Source organism: Lagopus muta, chromosome 3 (genome assembly GCF_023343835.1).
Source record: "Lagopus muta isolate bLagMut1 chromosome 3, bLagMut1 primary, whole genome shotgun sequence".
Lineage (NCBI taxonomy): Eukaryota > Metazoa > Chordata > Aves > Galliformes > Phasianidae > Lagopus > Lagopus muta.
Window position 1 is genome coordinate 58549122 of NC_064435.1, and position 26985 is coordinate 58576106.

The window sequence follows — 26985 nt, forward strand, 5'->3', positions numbered from 1 at the left end:
CAAGTGACTGGACTGTGGATAGGGGATTACATTTCTCTTTCTGTCTGAGAGATGCTTTCAATGGCTGATTAGGATAGCGATTTAAAAGGTTTGTTTTAGAAGGATGCATTTATTTTCATGAAAAACAGTGATGAAATATATGAATAGAAGAAGAGAAACTTGTCTAGAACTCTTTGAAATAGTACACTGATGTGATTACTTGAATGAATTTAGTTTTAATAATTGGTCCCTCTCTGGGACTTCTGTGGAAAAGCGTTCTAATTCTTAATCTGATCTGATTCTTTACAGGCCTAGAATCTGACCTCTCAACCCTTGTAGTCTGGCTTAGTAAAAACCGATCAATAAGGCACTTGGCATTAGGCAAAAACTTTAACAACATGAAATCCAAGTAAGGCTTTTTTTCTTTTAAATAATACAGTGAGTAATGAGAAGAAGCTGCTGATTTCATCATCTTCCTAACTTTTCTTCCCTCAGAAATCTCACTCCAGTACTTGATAATTTAGTTCAGATGATTCAAGACGAGGATTCAGTGAGTATCTTTCTGCCTAATACCATCATGTGTAATTTGTACCTTCAGAGCCTATTTCTAATAATTTTCCTTTGTTGTGTTAACTTGCTGTGTAAAATTTGATCAAGATCCTGAACAAACACATCCAACACATCATGGTGACTTTTTTTGCCCTCAATAAATTGAATTATGTGTAGAGGGTAGGTACATGCTTCTTAGGATCTGTGCTTGTTGAAAAGCAACTCATTCCAAACAGCTGGATATATTTAATCTAAATTGCTTTAAGTTGAAATTATACAGCTATGTACATTCAAGTTTTCAAAAGTTCTGTGTCCTGATAGGATATTACAACACTAGTGTTCTCTGGGTGGTGATATTCCCTCAATAGTGGATTTATTTTATTTTATATATTTATTTTAGTTAATAATAAAATGCACTATTTCCTGACCACTGTACACTCTCATGCCTGTCAAACTTTAGTAATCATTTTTAGTCCTTTCTTTCTCCTTCATGCCTCTTGCAAATAATGTGCAAGCTCCTCTGCTTTCCTCATTCTCCAAAAACAGCTGTAGACTCCAGGTCTTAACACCTGATAATCGTGTTGTCTTTATTGTCCCACTTCCAAGTTCACAGTCGACACTGCTTTCATATTTTCTCCTACTATCTGTGTCCATACCCTACAGTTCAGTGGAATGTTTTTCACTAGGATTCCTGAAGTCTTCCATATGAGATCGTTAGACCCATATTCTGTGTTCATCTTTTGTCACTGTTTTGAAGTAATGTGTTGAAACAGCCCTCTCTCCTCCCCACATCCTTATAATTTATATTAGAGGTACTTATTTTTTCTTGATTCTTTGCCTATTTTCTCATTCTTTAAAGGCGGGATGTCTGTGTGTTGCAGTGAAGAGTTGCAATATGAACACCAGGGCTAATTCTGAGTTAGCAGCAGTAATGAAAGCAGTAAGTCCTTGTGTGCACAAGGAGAGTGAAGTATCATTCTTCCTAAGAAGTATGTTGGTAGATCTCTGTATTATTTCTTGTTCCAAACTGTCACCTTTTAATTTTGGATTGTATAGCCACCTCCTTTCATCAGATATCATCTCCTCCTTCTCTTTGGACTTTTCTCTGTTCTGCCTTGTATCTCATGGTAAATCGTTATACAACCATAGAATCGTAGAATCTCCAAGACTGGAAAAGACCTCCAAGAAAAGATCATCCAGTCCAAACCTCCACCTGTCACCAATATTTCCCACTAAACCATGTCCCTCAGTACAACATCTAACTGCTTGTTGAACACCCCTGGGGGTAGTGAGTCCATCACCTCCCTGAGCAGCTGTTTCAGCACTGACCACTCTCTCGTAGGAGTATTTCCTAACATCCAACCTGAATCTCCCCTGGCACAACTTGAGGCCATTCCTCTTGTCCTATTGCTAGATATATGGGTGAAGAGGCCAACCCCTACCTCCCTGCAGGTAGTTGTAGAGAGCTATAAGATCACCTCTGAGCCTCCTCTTCTCCAGACTGAACAATTCTAGCTCCCTCAGCAGCCCCCCGTAAGACTTCTGCTCCAGACCCATCACCAGCTTTGTTGCTCTTCTCTGAACACACTCCAGGGCCTTGATGTCTTTCTTTAGCAGCTACCCTTTAAGACTGTTGTGCCAAATCAGATGAGTTATAAGCAAGTATAAATTTACATTGTTTTTTTTTCAATTTCATCCATTAGCTTTGTTGCAAGTGAATTTCTTCCAACGTATGCTATATTCTAAAATACTCCTTCAACGCACACTGCCTCCTTTCAGCATCCAAACTTTCTTTCAAATGTGCATTTTTTTCGTACTATTTATATGACAATCCTGTTCATAATATGCATGCACAAAAGTAAAACTTCATTCGAATTTTGAAGCCTCCAGGACACATAAAAAGTAATGTTAAATTGTGGATGTATTATTCTCATGGCTCTCCCTCTCTTGCATCATCGGCTTCAGGTTTTTTGTGCTCCTTTTCTTTGTACCTTCTGAGCAATGCAAACCATTGTTTTATTTCCTGCCTTTTCCACAATCAGGCTCCTGTAATTCCTTCTCAGAATGTCTTTGCTGAGCTAACCTAGGCAAACATGCTTTTTATTTTCATCCTGCTTTCACAATGTTAAAGTGAATTAATCCACCAAAAACATATTTTTACATAGATTGCTCTGTAAGTAACACCTTCTATTTATTTGCATGGAAACTACAACAGCAGCAAAGAGCACATTAACACTATTTGATAGACCAAATTCTTAGCAATGAAACACTTTTTCAACACGGTCCACCACCATTAGTTAAGTGTTTTCAATGGCAATAAATAAGAGCCTGCATGCTGTGTTCTAAAAGTCCATGCCAATGGAGGTGACCCACTGTTTCACAGCTGCTATGGCAGTGGTGTTGCTGGGAAAATACTGTCCATGCAGTTCCGCTTTCACTTTGCTCGTATCCACTGTTTGGTCTCCATAAACATTCAGCAAGTGTCAGTGAATGTCAGTGAATGTCATTTTTTCCACAGGGAGGAATTAAATGGCACACCTTTCCTCCATGTGCACTTCCATTCTGTCAGACTTCTCTGCTGCCATCTGCCAACGACAACAAAATGTAACGGAATATTGGTGAGAAGGTTCAGCCTCTACTGGCACACCACCAGCATCCACCTCTGCCATCATGGGGCAACATAATTAAAATATGAGGCATTACTTTCAGAGCAGTCCTCCAATAGTTTTTTTTGTCCTGCATTAACCTTTAGAATATAGCATGTGATCCTATTGCTATTACCCTGTCTTTTGTCTTTCTGCTTTCTTGTCTCTTGTTAATCTTCATCAGTGAAGGCATCTTGTTTCTTTCTATCTCATCTGATACTAAAATCAATCTAAAATATCTCCTAGCAGGCAAATAATTGAGAGCATAGACTGTGTAGCACTGTGGGAAAAGCATATATTGCAGACAGCTGCCTAGTATGTCTCTTGCTCCACGCAGGAATAGTACTTAGAAAATGCTTAGAAAATCATATTAAGTTTCTAGCTATATTGGTTCAGCTTTGAATCCTAAAGGAAGTGGCCCTTGCTCTACCATTACTGTGCATTTACTGCCACAGGACATTAAAAAGTTACAGGGGAACTGAAGAGCGCAGATTATGGTGCTGCCCAAAGCACACGCTGCCTGGCTGCTGCAGTCAGGGAGCCGTGCATTATTCGTGTGGAAAGCTGGAATGAGAGATTGTAATCTGAGTCATACACCAAATGCTTCTTCATATACTTACCCGTGCTTAAAATAGATCCATTGCTGTTTTAATACGAGTAATGATTAAAATGATTTACGTAATCAATAGCTTGGGTTTATGACTGGAAAATACAATTAGACACAAATGTAAATCTAAGCAACTTAAAAACAGTGCTAGTAACCTAAACAGCAAAATTTCCCTGGTGTTTATACGATAATGTAATATCAAAGTTTCTGGGCTTTGGCTTTCTGTTTCATTTTTATTATTGTTTCTTCCCTATTTAATTAGATGCTGTACTATAATTCTATAATAATGCATTCTTATTAAAGAAGCAAGAGATGTGTGAAGCTGTGTCATTACAGTGCACTTTCTTTTTCTCTTGCAAAGATGCTGTTAGGCTGCAGGTACAAGGTGTAGTGTTACTCAGAGTGGGTAGTCAGTTCTGCATAGGTGTGGAGAAGCGTTACAGTGTTGAATATATTCAGTTTTCTCTTCATTGTTGAAGAATTGGCCTCTTAAGGGATTTTATGAATGTTTGTGGGGTATTGGTTTTTTTATGTGTTTCATGTGGCAGTCAGTTAGTTTCATGAGTATTTAGTAGCCTTTGACTTAAATCATAGTTTATGTTCTGTTTGTGGTTTGCATTCTGGGCACTAAATCAGTCTAGTTTTATCCTTGCTCATTCAGTACATGATAAGAGTAGCTATGCAAGAAAATTAGCAACTCACCCACTTAAAGACACTGCCAATATAGCAAGCTTTTTTTTTTTTTTTAATGGTTATTTAAGTGCATTTCTTATGTAGTAATAATGATGTACAAATGACAGTCCTCGCTGAACAGTGAAGAAGTCTTTCCAGACCATATACTGTTTTGTAGGAGCGTTGGAATAAGTAGAGCGAGAAATCTTTTCCTGAGAGAAGGTATTTGAGGTTTAGAAAATCTGATATGTGAGAGTGAGCACTTGCAGCAAAGTTACTGGAATGGCTCTTTCTATAGCAACATAAGAGAAGCAGAAGAAATTTGTCTTTCACAAACTTAACGCGTTTTCTGTGTCTGAGTGCTGTGTGCTACTGCTTTTCTGTGAATCCCTCACAGGAGGTCTTCTCAAATGTGTGCCAAAAACTCTAAAATACCTTTCTAATATGATGTTAATGTTCTTTAGGGTATGTAATGTAGTAAAACAGGGGAACATAGACCGATTAAGGGCATTAACATAGTAATTTAATATTTTCCATATAAAATAAAACCAGCATGTGGCTTGTGTTACTCTTAGACTTTTTAATTATAAACCTGCTGTGCCTTCAAATTTTTATGTATTTCCTCACTTAGAAATGCATTTCTTATTGTTGAAAGCTTTTTGGTTATCACTGTGATCCAACAGTGTCTGGAAGCAAGAGTCTCATTGTATAGCAGGTACCATGCAAGCACCTTGGATCCTGGAAGGTGTGCATCTGTAGTTTAGTTGTATAATTTACATTAATCTATGCCTTAGGCATCTAATTTAGTGCCATAACTCGTCCTCATGAGGTAATGATTTTCTCTTATTAGGCTACTAAAATTCATTCTCTGGTAAATGCCTAAGTAGTGACAATGCACTTCTCCATATGAGCTCATGCTTGAGCAAGGGAAAGTGTTTTGTGGCATTATCATACATCAGCAAAGACAAATTACAATTTTAGCAGATGTAATCATGCACAAGACATAATGGTGGATAGATTGTAGCTCTTAAACTCCAGCTCTTGAGTACTGGACACTAAGATTGGAGGAAAGACTCTACTTACGAATACAGACATTTTTTCTTAAGGCTTATTGTGGAATTTGCAGGAGCCCGGTAATTCGTTTCAGGCAAACAGTGTGTGTTTGTAAATAAAAAGCTGCATAAAGATTTTGCAAGCACAGTTGTCAGAACATCACTGTGAATAATATCCATTGGCCTGCTCATGTTAGTGGACCTTCTTCTCAGTGCTTTTAATTTCAGACCTGTTACACTTTTCTGTGGCATCCTTTCCATATGTCTGTGCCTTTAGTTGAAGACGCACAGATATGCAAAACCAAATCCTAAAGCTGAAGTAATAATAATAAAACAGTTTAAGTGAACTGTTTTTGTTTTAATGATGTCTCAGACCTTAATTGGGCCTTGGTGTAAAGTTCCCAATCTGAGTGAGGTCAGTGATATTGTTCTTTCTCACTGGAAGGGATGCGTGCTGGTTAAGGAAATCTCACCAGAGGACACAGAAAATAAGTCACTATTTCTTAATGCTTTTTTCAGGGTACTGCAGCTTAACCTGTGAGTGTGTCTTTGACACTTGTGCAGTAAGTTGCTAACTTCTACTTCACCATATATTACATGTGCAGCAAACACAGAAATCATTCTTTGCTCAGTGTCATCTCCAAGATTTTGGGGACCTTCTTTTGTGGATATGCATGCTTTATCAGCTGCTGTTATTTGTGCCTTTTCTGTGCTCCACAGCCCCTGCAGTCATTGTCCCTCGCAGATTCCAAGCTGAAGACTGAGGTCACCATCATTATTAATGCTTTGGGCAGCAATACTTCTCTTACAAAAGTGGATATTAGTGGAAATGCCATGGGTGATATGGGAGCAAAGATGCTGGCAAAAGCTCTACAGATAAACACAAAGCTCAGGTAAGGGAAACATATTTGCAGTAAAAGATAAAGTAGTTTAATAATAATGAAGTTGTTGGCTTATTCTTAAGCTGTTTCTCTCTCCAGGGAAAGCCAAGTGATAGAGTCTCCATTTGGAAAACTTCTCAAAAAAAGAAAGAAGAAAAGATGGGGATTCTCTCTATAAAAACATATCCAGAACTGAAACTGGATCAAACTTACATTTGATTGGAAGAATATTTCATGCTTTCATGATATAGTGTTAGGAACAGTATTGGATTTACTCATCCACTTCAAAATCAGGGGAGGGGGCTGTGGTTTTGACAGAAGAACACATAGGTGCAATGAAGAGATGGTATCTTTCAGTTATGACAAGGCAGCTCTAAATTTCCTGTGAGCCTGAGAGAGTTTAAGTTGGTATGGAGCTCTGGATGTCATCTAATCCAGCCTTCTTCTCAAAGCAGGGCCAACTTTAATACTGGGTTGCTTAGAGCCTTCTCCCGGTAGGCTTTGAAGATCTCCAGTGACTTCTCTGGGAAACCTCTTCCAGTGCTTAGCCAATCTGTTCTACAGTCTCTTTACTGTTGGAGGCCTTCCTAGCAGAGAGAATTCTGATACTTGTGAGGGAAATAAAAACAAACAATCCCTTGCCTTCTGTAGTATCTCTGTAGAGAATCAAGAGCATGTGGAATTTAGAATGTGTAGCAACATGGATCAACCCTCCTTTCCCTCTCCTCCCACTTTTAGTGCTGATGGACCTCGGCATCTCTTCTCTGCATATTCATCCACCTGCCAGCTTCACTGTTGTTTAGGACATGACTGGCACTGATGGCTTCAGGGTATCACATTTTTTCTATCCCAAATACAATTAGCAGGCAGTAAACCTTCAACCAACATGAATCTCAATTGAGAACCTCTAAATATGCCACCATCATCAGGAAAATCAGTAATCACTCCTCTTATCAGCCCATGCAAATGAACCTTTCATGGTGTATTGTTTACCTGAAGAGCCAACTTCCTGACCGGCCTCCAAATGTTTGTTACCCCAGAACTGTCCTGGCCGTTCTGCTCAGATACAGAAAGAACTAAAAAAATAAATAAGTGTTTGCTTTGCTATTCCCAGAATGTTAAGAACACAGTGGAGAGGTGACTAAGGTGTCTGGACTGTATTAACCAGAAATGACCACTGGTCTCTGAAGAAATAAAACCTTGGGGGCATTCAGGATTGCAGACAGACAGTACACTGACTGTCATAGCTGTCAGTCTGTGGTGTGATAACAATCTGGATAACATGATGGTAACTGGCTGCTCTTAAAATATTATAAAATCTTGTCCTGATAGAAATATAAATGCTTGTTCCAATGACGAAAATATTAAAAACTTCACCTTAAACATTTTTGATCTTTGGAGAGTAGGTGTAGAATTTACCTTCCTCTTTTCCTTGCCTCCATCTTTCCATCTTCTAAAAAACAAAGGGTTAAAGGAATTATTCTGCAATAGCAGAAGGGTGTTACTACCTGTGAAATCCCACATCTAGAATATTTTTTCTGAACACCAGGAATCTGTTTTGTTCTTTTTTTTTTTAAAGAAGAGCTACAACTAGTGCTCTTGCACAAGCAAGATTTATCTGCATGACTGTCTCTTCTGACTGCTAATGAGATCTTTAAACATGTGTTCACAAATTGCCAGGCAGTCTGCTTGAGTGGTCTAAACTAGGGGAGAAGATGGGGGGGAGGGGAGAGGAACGACTTTATCACTCTTATCACAAATGTTTATTCAAAAGAGCTGCAATTTATGCACCTAATTTAATGGCATATATAGTCAGTTAGTTACGTTGCATGTGGAATTGTAGGAACTGTACAATTGACCGGGCAGAGCATTGAATGTACAATAGACTGAAAATTTTGGCTACCAGTCATCATGAATTTCTTTTGTTGTTGTACTGCAATTTTCTTTTCTTTTTCTTGAAGTCTGTTTGGCCTGCTGATTGATATTCAAATCTTTCTATTAACAGCATTTTAGAACAGTTATACTCAGATATTACTAATAGAAAATATAGCATATAGTCCTCTTGGAAGAAAGGGGATCTCAGTTTTGTAATATCTTTGTCCCTCACGTTAGTTGTTTTAAGCTTCTAGCATAATGACCGAAGACAGTTTTTTAAAATGTTGCAACCATTGCAGCTTTGGACATACAACTGTGTTATTTCAATACACAAAATTTCAGTATAGATTTATTTGGCTTGTGTGTGATACTTCTTGTTTTTTTTTTCCTCTCAGAACTGTAATATGGGACAAGAACAATATCACTGCTCAGGGCTTCCAGGACATAGCTGTGGCACTGGAAAAGTAAGTTCTCAAGCAACTGAATGACCAATGAAGGAGGGCAAGCACTCAGATCCTGATTGTTAGAAGCAGCTGCAGTTCACTGCAGTCAGTATCATTTGAAGATGCTGAATGATCTCAAGTAATGGGGTGCCTAGTTTAAAGGAAAATGTGTGACTTCACATCCTTCAAAAAATAGGGGAAAAAACTCTGGTGCTCTTTCCATGAATCCTCTGCTGTCAGCATTAAGACCATTGAGTTCTGCTCTAGACACTGAATTTCTGCATTCGAGAATATTTTCCTTTTTCTGGTTTGTTTTTTGTTTGTTTGTTTTGATTTTTTGTATAATTTTTCTTGTCCTGGTAGCATGCCAAAATTCCATTCTTCTCAATGAGAGAAGCTGAACAGAAAATTACTAAAGTATGCCTTTGTGGTCTGACTTTATTTTCATTCCCCAAGCAAGTTGAAACTAATGACAATGATCTCAGGACCACACTTGTTCATTTTAGTCTCTGTGGTCTGGGTCCTCTTGCTTCCCTGAGCTCACTCATAGCTGCAGCAGTTACCAATGATAGGTGATCAATGACTTTCATCTCCCTCAATCTCCATCATGTATTTAATATGTGTTTATTAAGAGGGGAAAATTACAGATTTAAATTCAGCAGCAGTTGCAGTTGTTTCACATCATTAATCCCTCAGACAGGAACAAATGGTCTCTTTAGATGGTGATGCTAATATACTATTGCTAATTTCTGGACAATTTCTGGTGTGTTGAAAAACTATATAACTAACATGGGGAATGTCTTCACCCTTAGTCCTAACTGTGTAGAGCTCATAAAGTTACTTGGTTTATGAAACTGCTATTGTTCCTATACTTCATTTCAAAATGAATTTGATTGCACTGATGGGGAAAATTATATAAATTGTGTATAATAAAGATAATAATCTTGGAGTGATTTCACTGATAATAGTGAATAATCATTTGCAAAGATTATTTGTCAGCTTGCAGGCATTTGTCTTTCAGAAAGCAATAGCATGCACATTTGTGAGAAAGTCTAGTAGAAAAGAATGTATGCATACTTTCTTGTTAGCATCAACTTTACTTTTCTGTTCCGATGTGTGGATAAGTAAATGAAAAAGAAAGGAGAAATCCTAAGGCAAAAGCAAGTCATCTAGGCAGGAAAAAAAAAATTCAAAAAAAAAGTTGCATCTAATTCTGTGACATTGCCCTTTGTTGAGGTGACTATTCATTTATTTAGCTTGGAAGCTGAGGTCACTTTACATCTCCTCTGACATTTTAAAATGATTAAAATCATTCATAATAAACCAACCTGAGTCACAAGCAACAAAAGTTTAATCTTGACTGTCAATGCTGGCTGAAGAGGCTTAGCCTTTAAACAATCCATCTTAATGCTAGATTCAGAATACCTTCCACCATATGTTTTATGTATATATAAAACAATAAATATTCCAATAGGAAAGAACTGTTGCTCAGAATACACTGAAATTTATTGAAGATGCCTGGGAATGTGTTGTGTGTGTTGTTTTGGTTTTTGTTCTTATAAAAAATAATCATATACCAATCCACAAAAGAGAAGGAAACTAGGTCCTCATAGTGTGATGAGGCTGAGGAGGAGAATGGATGAGACAGGGAGGGATTGCAAACTTTTAAACAGGCTTAGGTAATCTGAACATTGCTTTTTTGGTTGTTTTGGTGGTTTTTTTTTTTGTTGTTGTTTTTTTTTCCCTCCTCCTCTCAGTTTTTCTTCATATACTTGAAGTTTTGTGGAAATGTTGGTCCTAGCAGGGAATTCCAGGAGCTTGGCCAATAACAATGTTATAACAGGGGTATCCCGGCCAGCTGATGTGAGGTGCTGGAAAAGATTTCTGTAGCCCTCTAAAGGTGTCATTTCAGGAGACATGACATTACTGGATTGTACCTTTAAGAAGGACAAAAAGGGTAAAATCATTCTGCAGCAGTGAGTGTATGTCATGAATGGAGCAGAAGTTACTATAGGAGAAGTAATGGGTTTATGTTGTTGTATGATGTATGTAAAGGAAGAGAGAGAAGTTTGAGAGATTCTCTCTAATCTCTGAGTGCCTCTTTGAAATGTAGATGTTTTGCTGAGAGCATTGGTGTATTATGATGTTGCTGGATTATTGATTTGATAGAGAAATGTATTCCATTATGAGAAAAATGGAATATAAAGAAAAAGAATGGAGGAGTATTTCAGGAAGCAGAAAAATGGTTAAACATTGCTGTAATGATTGAAATGGAAATTAAGCTTTAAATTCTTGATGTTTATCTCTAAGAGGTAGTTAATTTTTAGATGCAGATAGGCTAGCGTTCCAGTATATTGCTGTCTGTCCAAAGGAGCTTTCCTTGGGTAGTGGTCTTTGAATGTTCTACCTCTCTGACTGCGTGTCCATGAAATCTCCTTGTCTTTCATTTCCCCTCTTTCAGTGAGAGAGAGAGATGGACAGAGCACTAAGCCTTTGACAAATTGAATTTAGCATATAATTACTGGCATGAGAGCTAGCAATTATAGATTTCAATTAATGTGATGTATTAAATGTCAAACAGCTGCAGAGATCCTTGGAAATCTACCTTTGTTTCTTTTTAACTAAATAAATACCCCACCTGCCAGGTAGTAATCAGGCAATCAGCAAGTTCTGTAATTACCTCTCTCTGACATTTGCTGTGGGCTAACGTGGGCAGGCAGCAAAGTTCCACACAGCTGCTTTCTTGCTGGCACATGTGGGTGACTACTGCTGATGCCACACACTGTGTTCATGTTAGGAAAGAGAAACGGAAGCCTTGCACAGGCATTCAGTGGAAAATATTAGGTTGTATCAGTGAGGAATCAGTAGGATAGGTGGTTAAAAAGAGCACTGTCCTTCAGACAGTTACATTTCACTTGGAATAGGAAATGAAAGAATACTGGGGTTTCACCGTAATTAAGATATCCACATCATGGGCTATGGGCAGACACCTGCTCTGCTGTAATACCAGGCATGGTCCTGCTGGGGCAGACAGCATGGAGGTCTGGTTTAAACACCACAAATGCTGAAGGTGCGTTTGAATGCACGAGGTTTTACCCCCTGAAATACCCTTGAGGTATTTCAGGGGGCCTGAATGGCAGCTGGAGCTCCTCACAGGGAGCGGAGGGGCAGCGCTGAGCTCTGCTCTGTGTGACAGTGACAGGGCCCTAGGGAACGGCATGGAGCTGCGTCAGGGGAGGGCAGCTGGGGGTCAGGAAAGGGTCTGCAGCATAGGGCAGAACATGCTGCCTGGGGCTGGAGTTCAGGGACATGTTTGGACACCTCTCTCAGACATAGGGTTTGAATTTTGAGTGTTCCTGTGTGGAGCCTATCTGGGCTTGGTGATCCCTGTGAGTCTCTTCCACCAAGGTATATTCTATGATCCTGTTCTGTGATCTGCTGTTTGAATTAGTGCATTTACTGAGGGTTGGTTCTGGTGAAGTCAATGAATTAGGCTCAGCTGAAACTGTCAACTGTAAGGTGCTCGTAAATAGAGGACTCTGAACATATTTATGGAGCTCTGAATGGAATAGAAACAGATGGTTAGCAGGATGTTTGCAGACAGCTGAAGGAGGAGGAAGAGATGTTTGCGGGAAAAGAAGACTAATTGGAAATAGGCAGAATAATTTCTTTGCTGATTTTTAAGAACTTTCTGCTCTTTTTCACCCTTTTATTGAAATCAAAAGGCGCATGGTGATACCACTGCATGTTACATTTTAAATTTTACTGTAATGCTAGCCAAATTATGTTCTTAGAGTTTAAATGCGATTTTGACTTGAGATAAAACTCTATTCTTGTGTTGCAGCAGATGGATGTAGCTATGGAAATATTTTGCAAACAAATAAGCAAAATGCAGGGAGTAATTGTTTGCGTAGATCAGTGTGGAGAAGCCACACTTGTTTTGTCAGTTTTTATTAATAATTCAGCAAGTGTCTTCAAATAGTTATAAACACACGAAGCTGTTAAATACTGAATTTTCAAAACCTATTTGCTTGGTCACTGTCTTATCTGTCACTGAACATTTCCGTTTAGGCTTAGATCTGATAGAATTGCCAGTAGGCACTGAAACTGTTCTGTTTTGATATAGGAAAAAGTAATCCTACCTTGTGAACAAAGGCACAAAGAACAGCATAGTCCTTGGCAGCAACTGGGCATTGGTCATTTAGCTGCATTTTGTGTTCTTTGAAATCTCCACCTCCATTTAGTGTCAAAGAATAAGCAGAAAGAAGAAGCATGTTTGCCCCTCCAATTATTCCACTTAAAAATGTAAAAAATATTGTCTTAGTGCCTTCTACAGACAGACTGGATACATCTTCTCTCTCCCTTCTAATTTATACTCAGTAAAGAGACACAGTAATTAGATTAAGTTTTACTAATATATATGTATATTAATTTTTCTTTAGAAATTATACTTTGAGATTCATGCCTATACCTATGAATGATGCTTCCCAAGCACTGAAAACAAACCCTGAGAAAACGGAAGAGGCACTGCAAAAGGTATTGCCCATACCAACCACTTACAGAAATAAAGACAATTAAACATGGTTGGTTTTTTTGTTTGGTTTTTTTTTAAGTGACAGTGATTTTCTGCATGATTGAATAAGACTTCTTGGATAATTTCACTGAATGTTTGATTTGCATGAGTATATGTGTGATAATCAAGTGCTGCAAGAGCATGTAAAACTTTCTGTTCCAATGTGTGGTGCAATGCATTGGCATGTATTGAAAAGTCATAACCAAACCAGTGTGATCTGGGTTTTTTATTTCTTCTAAGTGTGGAAAGGAGAGTCTGAAACTCGTGTTTTCTGTTTGTTGTTGTTGTTTTTCATATCTGTTTTTTTTCTTTGTATTTCTTTGTGCGCAGAATTAGTGGTAGACATTTTTTTCCTGTCGCATAAAAAGTGCAGTCAGCACCATACAAGACAAAGAATGCTCTTAAATTTGGGGGAGAATAAAAACATTTACTGCATGTGTTTTATATCATGCATATAAAGTTAACACACTGTGTTGCCATAAACTAACAACTGCACTGTGTTCTTTTGGATGTAGATGGTGTTGATAGTATCTGTAGCTGTTCCACTTGCATGGGCTATACAACTCTCAGATGAGTTTTAATACAGTAAATTTTTCAAGCTCCAAGTAAGCCTTCTGCTCTATTGGAAAACACATGCTTCGTGAGTCTTTAATGAGTAGTTTTCCCTCCACCAGAGTAGGATCACAGAATCCATATGAGTAGATATTACAGAGATTTACGATTAAAAAGCAATAGCTATGATCCTTATTAGTAAAGAAATGTTCATTAAAGAGATTCTCAAAGGGAAAAGTGCTGGTAGTTAGGCCCTTTTTTCTTTGATGCATGTAAATGATGTAAGTTTTTCCTTAAAAAGTCTGAATCATTCAGGAGGCTGTATTTTTTACATCTTGTTTAATGTAATTGTAGATAATTTCATATCTGAAATGATAAATGTATCTCTCAAAAAATATCATTAATTCTGTGTGTTAATTAGGCATTATGTTCAAAGAGTACTTTTATTAATTTTGAAGTTGCTAACACTAGCCCTCAGTTTCTTTAAACTTGTGTTGTTCAAGCTTTGTTTATACAGTATCAGGCAATTCTCTTGCAAAGAAAAAAAAAAAGTGAAAGTTTCTGAAGTAGTGCTGTGAAGGCTACTAATCCTGTGCAAGCAGGAACAGCACACAAACTGTGCTATGGAACAGTGAAGGGACATCTCAACTGGCTTGTTGGCATCTCAGGAGGGCCCACAAGCTTCAGTGCACTGCAGCTTGAACATAAGAGTGCTCCTGGACCTGATCCAGCACCAGATGGAACGGTATCTCTACAGTATGCTTTACTTACACTGTGGATGAGCTTGATAAACTCTGCTTTATTATTGAGGGCCTCATTAAGGGACATGGTCAGACTGTTCCAGTTCTTGCCTGTGATGCAGGTTAAGAGGTTTCTTTCTGGACCTTAAGCAGTGTTTACTTGCAGGGTTTTGGACTTGACTAAGTTTGACAGAGCCAAGTTAAGGGCTTATTTCATATTCTATTAAGCTGACTGAGGGTAGGTAGTAACTACTGGTGAAAGTTGCAGTGAGCTGTGACCAGCAGCTGTAGGTAGAAATCAGTTTTTTCTGAACAGCACTTGTGGGCTCGTTAGCTCAGTGTAACTTCTGAACTGAGGCTCCTGCATCACTTACGCGCTTTTAGATAACTTATCTTCTCTGAAATCCACACAGCTGTTTAAATCCACATTTTTACAGTGAGCCAACTGAATCTAAGTCTATTAGCTTTCTTGTCCTGGTCTCTACAATACTTTAAGGATAGATTCCCTTTATATATTTCTAAGACCTGTGTCTACTTTTTTTGTCATTAAAAGTTACTAAATTCTCCAAAGAGATTAATAACTCAGGCAAAACCAGTTTTTAGTGATATTTTGCTGCTGACTGAATGGATACATGCCAATGTGATTATCCAGCACTGAGACATACAGAATAAGGTTTGTAGATAACAAACAAAATTATACTGAAGCAATTTTTACTGTTAGATACAGTGGCAATATTGAAAGCAAATACCGTAGAGAGGCAAATCAGTTTCCTAATCTAGCTTTGTTTTTTTAGATAGAAAACTACTTGCTTCGTAATCATGAGACCAGAAAGTACCTACAGGAGCAAGCATATCGGTTACAGCAAGGCATTGTTACTAGTACCACTCAGCAGGTGAGTTCCTAACTGGTACTTCTCTGATTTTAATGTCTGGATGGAGGCAGAATTCTCTTGCTCTTCCATCAGAATAGCTTGAAGCAGAATGTGTCTTGTGGGAAATAAGCGAGATCAATGGTGCTATTTTTGGAAGAGGTGGGTCTTAAAAACACTAAGAAGTCTCTGTGTAAACTGCTGTTGGAACCAGAAATGGCTTAGTAAATTTGTGCTCTGAAGTCTAACCTTTCCAGCCAGCTCTTATCAATGTGACTGGCATCATTGTAAGGCTATGTCACTTCCGGTGTCTGAGTCTCAATATCTCTACATAACACTGAAGCTAGCATGTAAGCATGCCCTTTGATACCACCAGAGAGCAAGTCATCATCTACCTTAGACATTCAGAATTTCAAGCATCTTGGGAGACTTTACTTAGATGTAGGGAGCAATGGAACGTGGACCTCTGCACTCTAAATTGTGGACTGCTGAAAAGGTGACCTGACACAGTCCAAAATACTGCTGGAAGCTGGGAAGTTTCACTATCTAAGTTTGCTGAAACAGGACATGGTCTTCTTGTAGGGGATTGTGTTTTTTTGTTTTTGTTTGCTCTTCTATTGAAAGAACTACTAGAATTTGAACTACTGAAAGAACTACTTGAAAGAACTACTAGAATTGTGGTTCTCACCATTCTCTCTGTTCTAATACGTTTCTTACCAGTACTTCTCAGGGCTGTTATCAGCTCCAGTACACCACAAAAACAAGGTGATGTAAACAAAATAAAACCTGTCACAGCCTTTGCTTTAAATTTACTTGCACTAGTTGTGTTCTCATTCAAATGGAAGACTCCAGCAAACAGGAGAAGAATACTTATTTTGCTCTTCAGCTGAGTCAGTGATGTTTCTCTGTTGTCTGCATTTTTTTTGGTGAATTTAAATTCCAAGTAGCTTTTTTCTACCTGCATCGTTAAAAGTTAATGGGACAAAATTTTATTTGCAGGCTGAAATTATATTATAACCTCTCGACAGAGAAAATGGTACTTGGAGATGTATGGGCACTAAAAGCTGCAAGAGCAGCATCATTTTACTTTACGCATTTATCTGTTCCAGCCAGCTTTTATCCTGTGTTAATAATTTCACATGCATATCAGGATTCAGTAAATAAAATTTATTTTTATTTCAGAAGTAGAGAAAAATACTCATTTCTATATTAAATTGTGCATTGTGGGGATGGATTTCAAAAACAGTTTTAAAAGAGAGCTGGAAAAGGTCCTGTATCCTAGTATCGTGGAAATACATTATTATTCCCAGAGTGTATATATTTTTTTTCAGTCCAGCTGTCCCAGTGAGAGTTTCTACTACCTGATAATTAATTAGCTTTTTGTCCTTCCACAAAAAAAAAAAAAAAAACCACTCAAAACCCTTTCAAGAGAAAGAGTAATGTGGAATAGAACAGGAGCATGCTGTGAAATTATTTCACTTCTCATCGATAATGATATAAGATGTTAGAACTTGAGGCTTGATATGTTGATAACACATGTGCTCTTTCTTTGAAATGTCAAATAGACAATTCTACTGAATACTGTGCAGGCCAATAAATACTTTTTAGCTATTATATGCCTCTACTATGTCTTTCTTAATCAAAGCTGACAATATGTCAGCCGTTCTGTGGTCCTTGTAAGGATACAGATAAACCATCTGCCTCAGCCTCGCAGCATGTTGAATGAAATGTGATATCAATGCAGATGAAGTTCATTTTATCTCACTGTGAAAGATCTGATGGAAACTTTTGCTTTGGCATTCCTAGTTCCCCTGCAACTAGGAATATCAATATTGTGAAAGAAACCCCCCCAAAGCCTACACAATACTATTTTGCTTAGGTAGGTAAAACCTCTGTTGATGTTTGGATTGTGTCAGAGTTTTCTTTAACTGTGTGAACTTCTTAACAATTTGCAAACCATCAAAGCTAAGGCTTATATGTAGCAAGAATTTCAGCATTAAAGCTGCTCTGAAAAGCAAAACAAAGCCTAAAATGGGTAACTTCTTGTTTATTTGTATTTATCCCACAGGTAACTGTGGGAGAAATACGCTAAGCAATATATTTTTTAATGACAAATGATTTATTTTTCTGGCATCTGGGTGTGTCTTTAAGAGTTACAGTGCTTTCTTTCTGTAGCACTGATAAACCCTCTGAGCATTGATCGTGCATTTCCAGATCTTTATATTTTCACTTCAGATCTCATCATGATAGTATTGATTTGCTACCTGGACTGAATTCAGTTTGCATTTGAGCAGCATCCTGATGTTTTGTCTTTTTTCTTTCCTTTGTTCAAGTAGATGATTGACAGGATATGTGTTAAAGTGCAAGATCATCTCAACTCCTTAAGAAACTGTGGTGTGGATGCTGTACAGGAAGATGTTAAATCTGCAGAAAGGCTTATGCGAGATGCCAAGAACTCCAAAACAGTAAGTCTTTCTCAGCAAACTGATAATACTGAGCGTAGTTCAACATGTGCTTGCAGCCTTCTCCTTTTGGGGGGTTATGATAACACTGTGTCACAAGTTCATGTTTTCTTTATACGATCAGCTTCAGATGATATTTATAAATTCTTTAGTTTAGCAGAGAAGTTTCCTCCTGTGTGTTCAGATTTGAAGACAGGTAGCAAAGAGCCTGCTTTCTGAAGATATTCTTTCTGTCTTACAGCTTTTACCAAACCTGTACCACCTTGGCGGAGCTGCTTGGGCGGGAGCAAATGGTTCACTCCCCAATCCAATCCAAGAGACGCTTGAATCCATGGCTGGAGAAGTCACAAGGGTTGTGGATGAGCAGCTTAAGGTCTGTGGGTGGCTGTTCTACCATCTCTCATGTGCAGGAATAATTAATGTCTGAGGTCTGCTGATATTTAAAAATGCAAATATGCCACCCAGTTATGGTTGTTTTTTAACTTCCCAGTATAATTGTACACAAGTTATCTTTTAGTTATTAGTTTCTTACAACTTTGTGCTTTATTATCTGGCTACTTGCCCAGTTGGAATGAAAAAATGACTTTAGTGCTTGCAGTAGCAGAAGGAGCATATCATGTCTATATCAAATGGAATTTTTCCTGACATAGAAGTTGACCTAGTACTTGATCTAGCAGCTGGCAGACCTGCTTGTGCAGGGATTTGGAACCTGATGATCCTTGAGGTCCTTTCCAACCCAAGCCAGTCCTTGATTCTATGAAAAAACCACAGGCACCATGTGTCTCTTTTGGGAATCTTCTAGGACGGGAAGAGTTATCGATTGTTCCTTAGGCCTTTAATAAAGGTGTCTAAAAAGCACTGTAGAAATTCTTATGCCCTGGAGAGAAGTGCTCTTAATTTAAGGTATTCCACTGGAACGAAAGCTGCTTTTCTGTAGGCTCCATTGCAGAATTTTTATCCCAGTAACTACTTTGAACCTGATGCAGAATTTCCACTTATGCTGTTGGGTTTGGATAACTTGTGTATATTGAAAGTGCCTCAAGAATTTCTACAGGCAGCTTCACAGGAAATCCTTTCACAAGCTTCCATTAAATCTCAATTCTTGAAGTAGACATAATTGATCTGTAAATACTTAAATACTCTTAACTGTAAGTTCAGGCAGCACTTTTGCAGTAATCTCTATGTTCAGTTATGTCTTACTGTGTAATAAATAAAAAAGAGTCATTTATACAGAATGTGCAAAGGCATCTGTCCAACAAGGTAGGTTGGGGCAATTTGAGGAGCTTACAGGATCTTCTGGAAGCTGATGAATCTAAAAACAAGGTTCTGAAACAATTCAAAGCAACTTAGGTTTGACTAAGCTATCTGCCTGTGTTTTGCATTATTCAGATCATGGAAGAATCCAGAAGTGCAGATTGAACTGTTCAGTTGAATCAACATGAAAATGCTTTAGTCAGTGGGAATGTAATAAAGAACACTAATAATACCACATTACTAATTACTTTTTATAAATTAGAAAGTTAATGAAGAAGAAAATGGTGCTGATTTTTCAGCATTTTTTCCCCCTTCCTGCACTGTATTGAAATAAGGCAAAGATTTTCTTTCACATCTTTAATTTCTGTGGGCATGAAAGTGATTTAGCTACAGGATTCTTCCCAGTGTAGCTTCTGGGCTGTTACTGGGACAGATGTTAAGAGGTCACCCTTTGCATACAGCTCGCACACTTAAATAAGTCCTGTGCATTTTGAAGAGTCCTAGAGAAGGAAAATAAATACTTTTTAGTGTTTGGAGTGTTGTATATTGCTCCTGGAATAAGATTGTCTTGATGGGTCTTCTGTTTGTTTTTACGCATTTACAGCAAAAGGCACTTTAGCACTACCATTCTAAGCTTTTTTCATTTATTCTTATGACTTCTACAGCAAAGTTTAAGTGCCTTACAAAAGACTCTTAGGTCATAATGCTCTTTCTATAAAGTAATGCCTGTTTGTATTAATTTTACACTCAGGGCTAAAAGGTTTTCTTTTAAACTATATGGTGATGTGAAGAGCTTTACATGGTGCAGAAAATATTGAATGTGGATTAGGATTTTTTTTTTCTTCCACTTATTTAGGCCAATTCAGAGCATTATGTGGAAGCTAGATAAGGGAGTTCATATAAGTACTTTTACTTCATAATATTGAGGAGTAAAAACATTGTATATGCTGTAATGGAGTTTTAATTTTTTAGCTTCCACATTGAGCAGATAGCTTTGTTCTGGAAAAGTGTGATTGGAAATTGATTAAAGTCAAGAAGAACTTTTCACGTAAATAATAGTTGATTTATCTGTAAGAATGGAAGAGAAGTGAAGGGAGAAGTAGAATAAGGACAAGTGCCATCTTAGAGTGTGTTGAGTTTGGTCAAAGGAGAAATTGTAGCATTACTCTTGCATTTCTGTTCTCCTGCTGGTGTCACTGTTGACATGGAACCCAGAGATGGCTTATTCAGTCAGCAAAAGCCAAAGAGAAACCTGTAGGCAAGACAAGTGGTGCTTAAGCAAGAGAAGATTTTTTTATAAGGACAGAATCGGCGTTTGAACTGTTTGTCCTTATTTCCATTCTGCTGCAGTGTGATTTTCAAGACTGACTAGACACTGCTTTGCAAAAAGAATTAATATATGAGTAATTCTTGTTAGTATTGTACTTAGTTCAATACTAAGTTCTTCATCTTCTGTATGGATATGGCCACAAGGGCTAGAAAGGCTCTTCATTAGTATTGTGGCCCAAAATATGCTTAGGTTATGCTGAGTTTATTGGGCAGTAGCACAGGCTGCCCAGGGAGGTGGTGGAGTTACCATCCCTGGAGGAGTTCAAGGAACATGTGGATGTGGCACTGAGGGACGTGCTTAGCGGGCACAGTGGGGATGAGCTGATGGTTGGATTAGGGATCTTAGAGGTCTTTTCCAATCTTCATGATTTTGTCATTCTGTGCAGTGAGCACTCTTTGTATCTTCCAGTCAGAGCTGGATTTATTCATGGTTTATAAAATTGGATTAAAACCATTATCTCCTTTTCTCACAAGCACAGACAATACACAGAATATTGATAAATCCAATACAGTTGAAAGGTGCTTCATGACACGGTTTCATTGAGGAACATATAAAAGATTTAAAAAAAAAAAAAAAAAAAAGCCTGAGAAGTTGACTTTATCACCAGAGGAGGCCTTCAGAAAAGTTGAGGGGGTTGAAAAGTTACATGATCTTGTTTCCATTGTTCTCTCCTGGTTTGTTTCTTTGATCAGTCATTTAAAAATAAAAATAATTGCTTAGTGCATCACTGTGAACTTCCATGTGTGTAAGTGAGATCCATGCATTAAAAGTTTTACCTTCCTTGCAAATCATACTTCTAGCTACATTTTAGTTTTCGGTTATATGCCTGTGTAGCACACCCAGTTCTTGTGAGTCTCCTTTGTGTACTGGTTTCCCTTTTGAAAAAGAGCAGGCAGGTCTGGAGCACTCTGAAAGCTGCCAGTTCAGGGCAGAGGTTTGTGCAAAGGCTGTTGCTGCAGAGCTGCCTCCACTCCTGCAGTATGTAGGGGTGGGGAGTGTAATGCCAGCTGTGTAAGGGTAATTTCTTGTTATTTTACAATTGAGCACACAGAAATGCGAATGTTTTGGATTTGAAGATGTGAAGAAGTACATTTACAGGCAGTTTTCAAAGCTAGTATGTTGTTTTTCCTAAGCTTTCTTTTTTAAAAAGCTTTTTTATTGCAACTGGATTGCAAAATGGATTTGAGTATAGGAAGAAAAATTGTAAGTCTAAAGGTATCATAGTGTTATGCAACAGAATAATGGTGTGATCTGCAACTAATTTAAGCCTCCATACCTGACATTAGCTTTTACTTACTGTGCTGCAGACTCTCCTTGAATCCATGGTGGATGCAGCAGAAAATCTTTGCCCAAATGTAATGAAGAAAGCTCATATCCGTGAAGACCTGATTGAAGCTAGCACTGAGAAGATTTCCATCCCACGCACTTTTGTGAAAAATGTCCTTCTGGAGCAATCTGGAATTGATATCCTCAATAAAATCAGGTACTTGAAAAGACAAACAAAATCAGTTACAGAGTTTAGAAAGGACTGTTATTTTGTGTGTGTTTGTGTAGTAGAGGATTTTTTGAGTGCTCTGATGACTTACAAGAAACTATATTAAGGCATTCAAGGAGCAGGAAATTGTTCTAAGCCTCCAGTGAACATAGTTCAGGAAATTCAAATATTTGGAATCTACAGGGATATTAACTTGACCATTAATGCATGTGTTTCAGTTTTCTTTAATAAGACTTCTGGTTTATGGTGCACAAATAATATTTTCATGACTGGTATATTTTTTTAACCTACTGATGTCCTCAGGTAGCACTTAATTACTGTAATAGAAGAAAATTGCACTTGTTTACTTTTAGTATTGACAGTGCTTCACCTGTTGCTACATTTGGTCTTGCCCTGTGGCTGTAGCAATCACTTTAAATCTTTCATGTGCAATTTGTGCACAGCAGACAGACATAACTCAAGCTGGAAACTTGGGTATTCAAACCACAAACCTGGAGCAGAAAGAGTTACCTTAAACAACTTCTAATTCCTGAGAGAGAGAAGAAGCTTTTACTTGACTTTCTAATGTATATTTATTTTCACATTAAATATATACCATGTATATTTTTAAGCCATATAGCATGGTTAGCCTGCACTTCAAGCTTTGCCGTTGCCATCACTTGGCTCAGAAATCCTTTCTATCTGATAGAAAAGCATATCAATTTACATTGTGGTGCTGATATACTTGCAGAAGAGAAGGAGATGCTTATTTTTAAAAACAGTAAGACTTTGAGTTTAGTTTCGCTGGTGCAGGAAAATTGGCAGGAACAGGTGTTAAATACTTTAGCTATGCCTTCAGTGTTTAAAATGTCTCAGGGAGTGATTTTTCTTCACTTTAATCCTATCTAACAAATCTGCCCAAAGACAGTCATAGTGCCCTGCTCCTTCTCCCTTTCTACTTCTAGAAGCTGAGACTGTCAGTGAGGCAAGGATGTCACACAGTAACCCTTCCTACTTTATATTATTTTAAAATGATATTAAGATTACAGAGGAAGATCTCCACTCTCATTCTTTGCGCACTGTGGCTTGGTCCCTATTACACCTCTCTTGCATTGCTTCACCTTCTGAAGGACTTTCTTACCTTTCTTCCCCAGGCCTTCTTCAGTAGAAATGTTAGCCCCAGACAGAATTTGCTGTTTTTTGTTCCAAAACAATTCCAACTGTGCATAAAAATCTTGAAATAAATTATGGTACTTGCTGGCAAGGATCAGCTGAAGCAGCTGGCCTAGAAGCCAAAGGGTCGGGGGAGATGGAGCTTCAGGCCGCAGCTCAGCCCTGTGTGCTTGTCACCTGCAAATCAGTCCCCTCCACTACTTCAGCCTGTTGTGTTGTGTTCAGAGAGGACACCCTGAGGGAGCAATTCAAGGTGTACGTTTCCTTGATGGGAAGTTACAAGTGAAACCTCCATCAAGTGTGCTGGTATGCCATGTACATCAGTGTAATAGGGATGACTGACATGAAGCTCATAAGGCAGAAGATGGTTATTTAGAGCAAAAGAGAAAGCAGTGTGTGATGAACCTGTGATGGCAAAGACTGGAGAACCGGCACTGTACAATTGCCCTTCAAGTTACAAGTACAAAGGAGCTGAGGAAATGAGCGAACAGATTGTAATTGTTCAGTGCAGTAGTTCTAAACAGGCAACACTCTCTTAATCCTGTGCATCTGACATTTGTGTTTCTCTGATCAGCGGTGGAGTGTTCCTTACTGCATTTCACATGTGGTTTTTATTCAGCTCTTACCCAGATGTTTTCACGTCAGCTGTTAGAAAAATGTTAGAAGCAGGTTAAATATGGTACAGAGGCTCTTGTGTTTATTGTGTGATTCATAAGTTTATTTCTGAAAGCTGCAGTCATGTATCCTCACACCCTCTGATGTTTTATTTCAAATAAAGTGACGGCATAGGGGATAATCACTGCACTGTTGAATGTGTAATAAAGACAAAATTATCCAGTCTGAATTAAAATTGTCTCATTTCTAATCCTCACACAGCGAAGTAAAGCTGACAGTGGCTTCTTTCCTGTCTGACCGAGTTGTAGATGAAATTCTGGATGCACTTTCGCACTGCCATCACAAACTGGTGAGTATTTTTATGGTTGATAGCTGAATATATCAAGTATCTTAACAGTGCTATTACTTTCATGACTTACTTAGTTTCTCCTTGTCATAGCTGAATTTTGAAATAGATCATATTTTTACTGCTATCACTGACGTAAGTTCAAAAATTATCATGGGATCCCTCTTTAGGAGGGAAACAGCATCAAAAGAGAGTGTGTTACATGCTTGCTATATTACCTTTTGCAATATTATCAGATCTAAAGATAAAAAATGCCTTTGGAATGTAAATTTGACTTTCAGTTAAATGCCATAGCTGTCCTGGCAAGATGATAGGGATTGGTTGCTTGTGAAATGAGAGATGAGATCTCATTCTTTAGAGGGAAATTGCTGAGACCTTATTTCCTAAACAAATGCATCTTGAGATTACTTTAGAAATGTAGGTATCAAGTTTGAAGAGAAAGGAATAGAAACATGGGGAAGGAAACACTCTGAGAGTTACTTGAAGGTATTGAGCTGTCAGGAGGCACTGTTATCTGTGATAAAGGTATTTGCTTCATCAAGAAGAAATAAGCAACTTTATTCACAGAAAACCTTTTTGATTTCTTACTCAGCGGGCTTCTGTAAGGAGAATTCAGTACTGTTTTTTAAGGAAGCCACTGTGTAGTCATTCTCCTGATTGAAATTTCTCTGGCTTCAGATTTCAGTCATGAGTTTTTTAGATGATTTTCTCCACAATATTAGAGAACTGTGTATTCCTTTTTATTTCTTCTTTGCAATGGTCCTCATACGCAGAAATGGAATTGCTCTTTTTCTTAAACCATTTTTTAAACATAAAGTAAAAGACTGAGTTGTTTAAGGGTGTGTCTTCATGATACAGAGCAGCATTGTGAAAAGGCATGGCCTCTGGTCTCAGGAGCTATGTAACTACATCAGCCTGCTGTGCGAGTGGCACGCTCATTAGTTCCAGGTGGTTCTGGAGCAGGCTCAGCTGGCATGAGCTCTGGGCTGAATCTGTCCTGTGGTATTGCACAACTTGGGCATAGCCTGACTCTTGCACAGTAAGTCATTTTCTCCGGCCTTGGAGTCCCTTCAGTAACAACCTTGCAGCTGTTTAACAGCCTCTTATAAAATACAGAATTGGACAGGCTATTTCAGCATGGTATTTAACCAACACTGGAGTGAAATTATTTTTGCCTGAGATTCTTTTCTCCTCATATTTATACAGCCAAAGGCATAGGAATTTCTTCTTTTTGTCTGAATTTCACTAATAGCTCATTTTAAGAATCATAGAATCATTAAGGTTGGAATACACCTCTGAGATGACCGAATCCATCCATCAACCTATCACCACTATGGCCACTAATCTGTGTCCCTCAGTGCATATCTCCACGCTTCTTGAATACCTGCAGGGACAGTGAATCCACCACCTCACTGGGCAGTCTGTTCCACTGTCTCACCTTCTTTTCAGAGAAGTTCTTCCTAATATCCTGAACCTCCTCCAGTGCAACTTAAAGCCATTACCTCTCATCCTATTAAGAACACACCAGCTCTCTTCTCAAGGAGCTGTTGCCATGGTAGCCACATAAGTGCCTCTGCAGTACATGGGAGAGCTTAGGGGCAGATTTTCTACATTGGTTTTATAGATTTCCCCACCAATAATGGCTTCTGATTGCTTGTTGCTGAATGTCATGATTGCGTCCATAGCTAATGGCAGTGCTCTTTGTTCTTTAAGGACATGCACATCTGATTTGAATTGGTGTACTGTGTGATATGTTTTGGCTTGCATTAGTAAGATGTCCGTTCTAGTGTTTAGCATTCTCCCATGTTTCTGCTCTCTGCTGATTGTTTCAGGTAGTTCCTTTGATGGCAACAGTGAAGAGTATGGATCTCAAAAATGCTCTAATGCCTGTGGAAATTGTTAGTGTTAATTAAAGCTGTAATTTGAGAGCTAACAGCTACTTCTTAATAAAGCAAAGATTGAATGAACTGATACAGATCTGTACCATTTCCTTAATTGGAGTACTGTGTAGTTCTAGTTCAGCCACTTGCACACATCTGTGTATGTGGCATTGACAGAGTTGTATTTGAGGTAAATTGGAGGAAGGAGCCTTATTTGACAATACTTCTGTTTGACTAAAGTGATGATGATTAGCATGTTATTATTCCAGACACTTTAGTCTGATTAAAGATAAATTTTTAGCAGCTCTTCAATTATTTTTTCCTAGACAGACACTATACTAAATGTGCTATAATTTACTCAGGTCATCCATTTACCCTTTTTGGTGTTTAAAAGAACTACAGTCCACTGGATGACTGCAGCTCTCCCTGTCTGTTGCATTTAAAGCTTCTATGACTAACTTACTTGGATCAGCTGATCTTCAAATGGTTGCTCTGAGTAGATGTTTTTCAGCAATCTCTTTAGTTACCAATAGAACTGGAAAATATTTCATAATTATTTCACAATCCAGAGTGGCTTATCTAACATTCTCTGTATTCTTAACAATTTTTGCTATCCAGATCTGACAAGGCATTTTACTTTTCTCTCTGGTACTTCATTAAATAAATAAATAAATACAACTTCAAGGTTTGTTAATGATCTCTGGAGCAAGCTGCCCAGAGAAGCTGTGGTGTCCCATCCCTGGAGGTGTTCAACACCAGGTTGGACGGAACCCTGGGCAGCTTAGCTGCCTTTGGCTGTAGCTAGATGGGCTCTAACGTCCCTTCCAATCTAAGTCATTCTGTGATTTCTTTTTTTTTTTAATTTAAATTTTTTTTTTTAATTTTTACTTTTAGCAGAGCTGTCCCACTTTTTGAAGAAGGGAACATAGCAGTTTTGGACATTTAATAACCATCAAAGAATTCCTGCTATTCAGTCTTTTGTTTTCATCTTCTCTTCCACTGTCACTTAGATAT

The 26985-nt window shown here is 38.1% G+C and overlaps 1 protein-coding gene across 6 annotated transcripts in view; it reads left to right on the forward strand.

The window, feature by feature from the left end:
- Nucleotides 1-26985, forward strand: part of CARMIL1 (capping protein regulator and myosin 1 linker 1) — a 173275-nt gene that overhangs the window by 110942 nt on the left and 35348 nt on the right. For all 6 annotated transcript variants that reach the window (XM_048938948.1, XM_048938950.1, XM_048938947.1 and 3 more), the window contains 10 exons: nucleotides 289-388; nucleotides 475-529; nucleotides 6225-6397; nucleotides 8656-8724; nucleotides 13146-13239; nucleotides 15363-15461; nucleotides 17774-17902; nucleotides 18141-18272; nucleotides 21791-21966; nucleotides 24007-24094. In XM_048938948.1, the coding sequence (XP_048794905.1) occupies nucleotides 289-388; nucleotides 475-529; nucleotides 6225-6397; nucleotides 8656-8724; nucleotides 13146-13239; nucleotides 15363-15461; nucleotides 17774-17902; nucleotides 18141-18272; nucleotides 21791-21966; nucleotides 24007-24094 (1115 nt within the window). The remainder of the gene's footprint in view (nucleotides 1-288; nucleotides 389-474; nucleotides 530-6224; nucleotides 6398-8655; nucleotides 8725-13145; nucleotides 13240-15362; nucleotides 15462-17773; nucleotides 17903-18140; nucleotides 18273-21790; nucleotides 21967-24006; nucleotides 24095-26985) is intronic.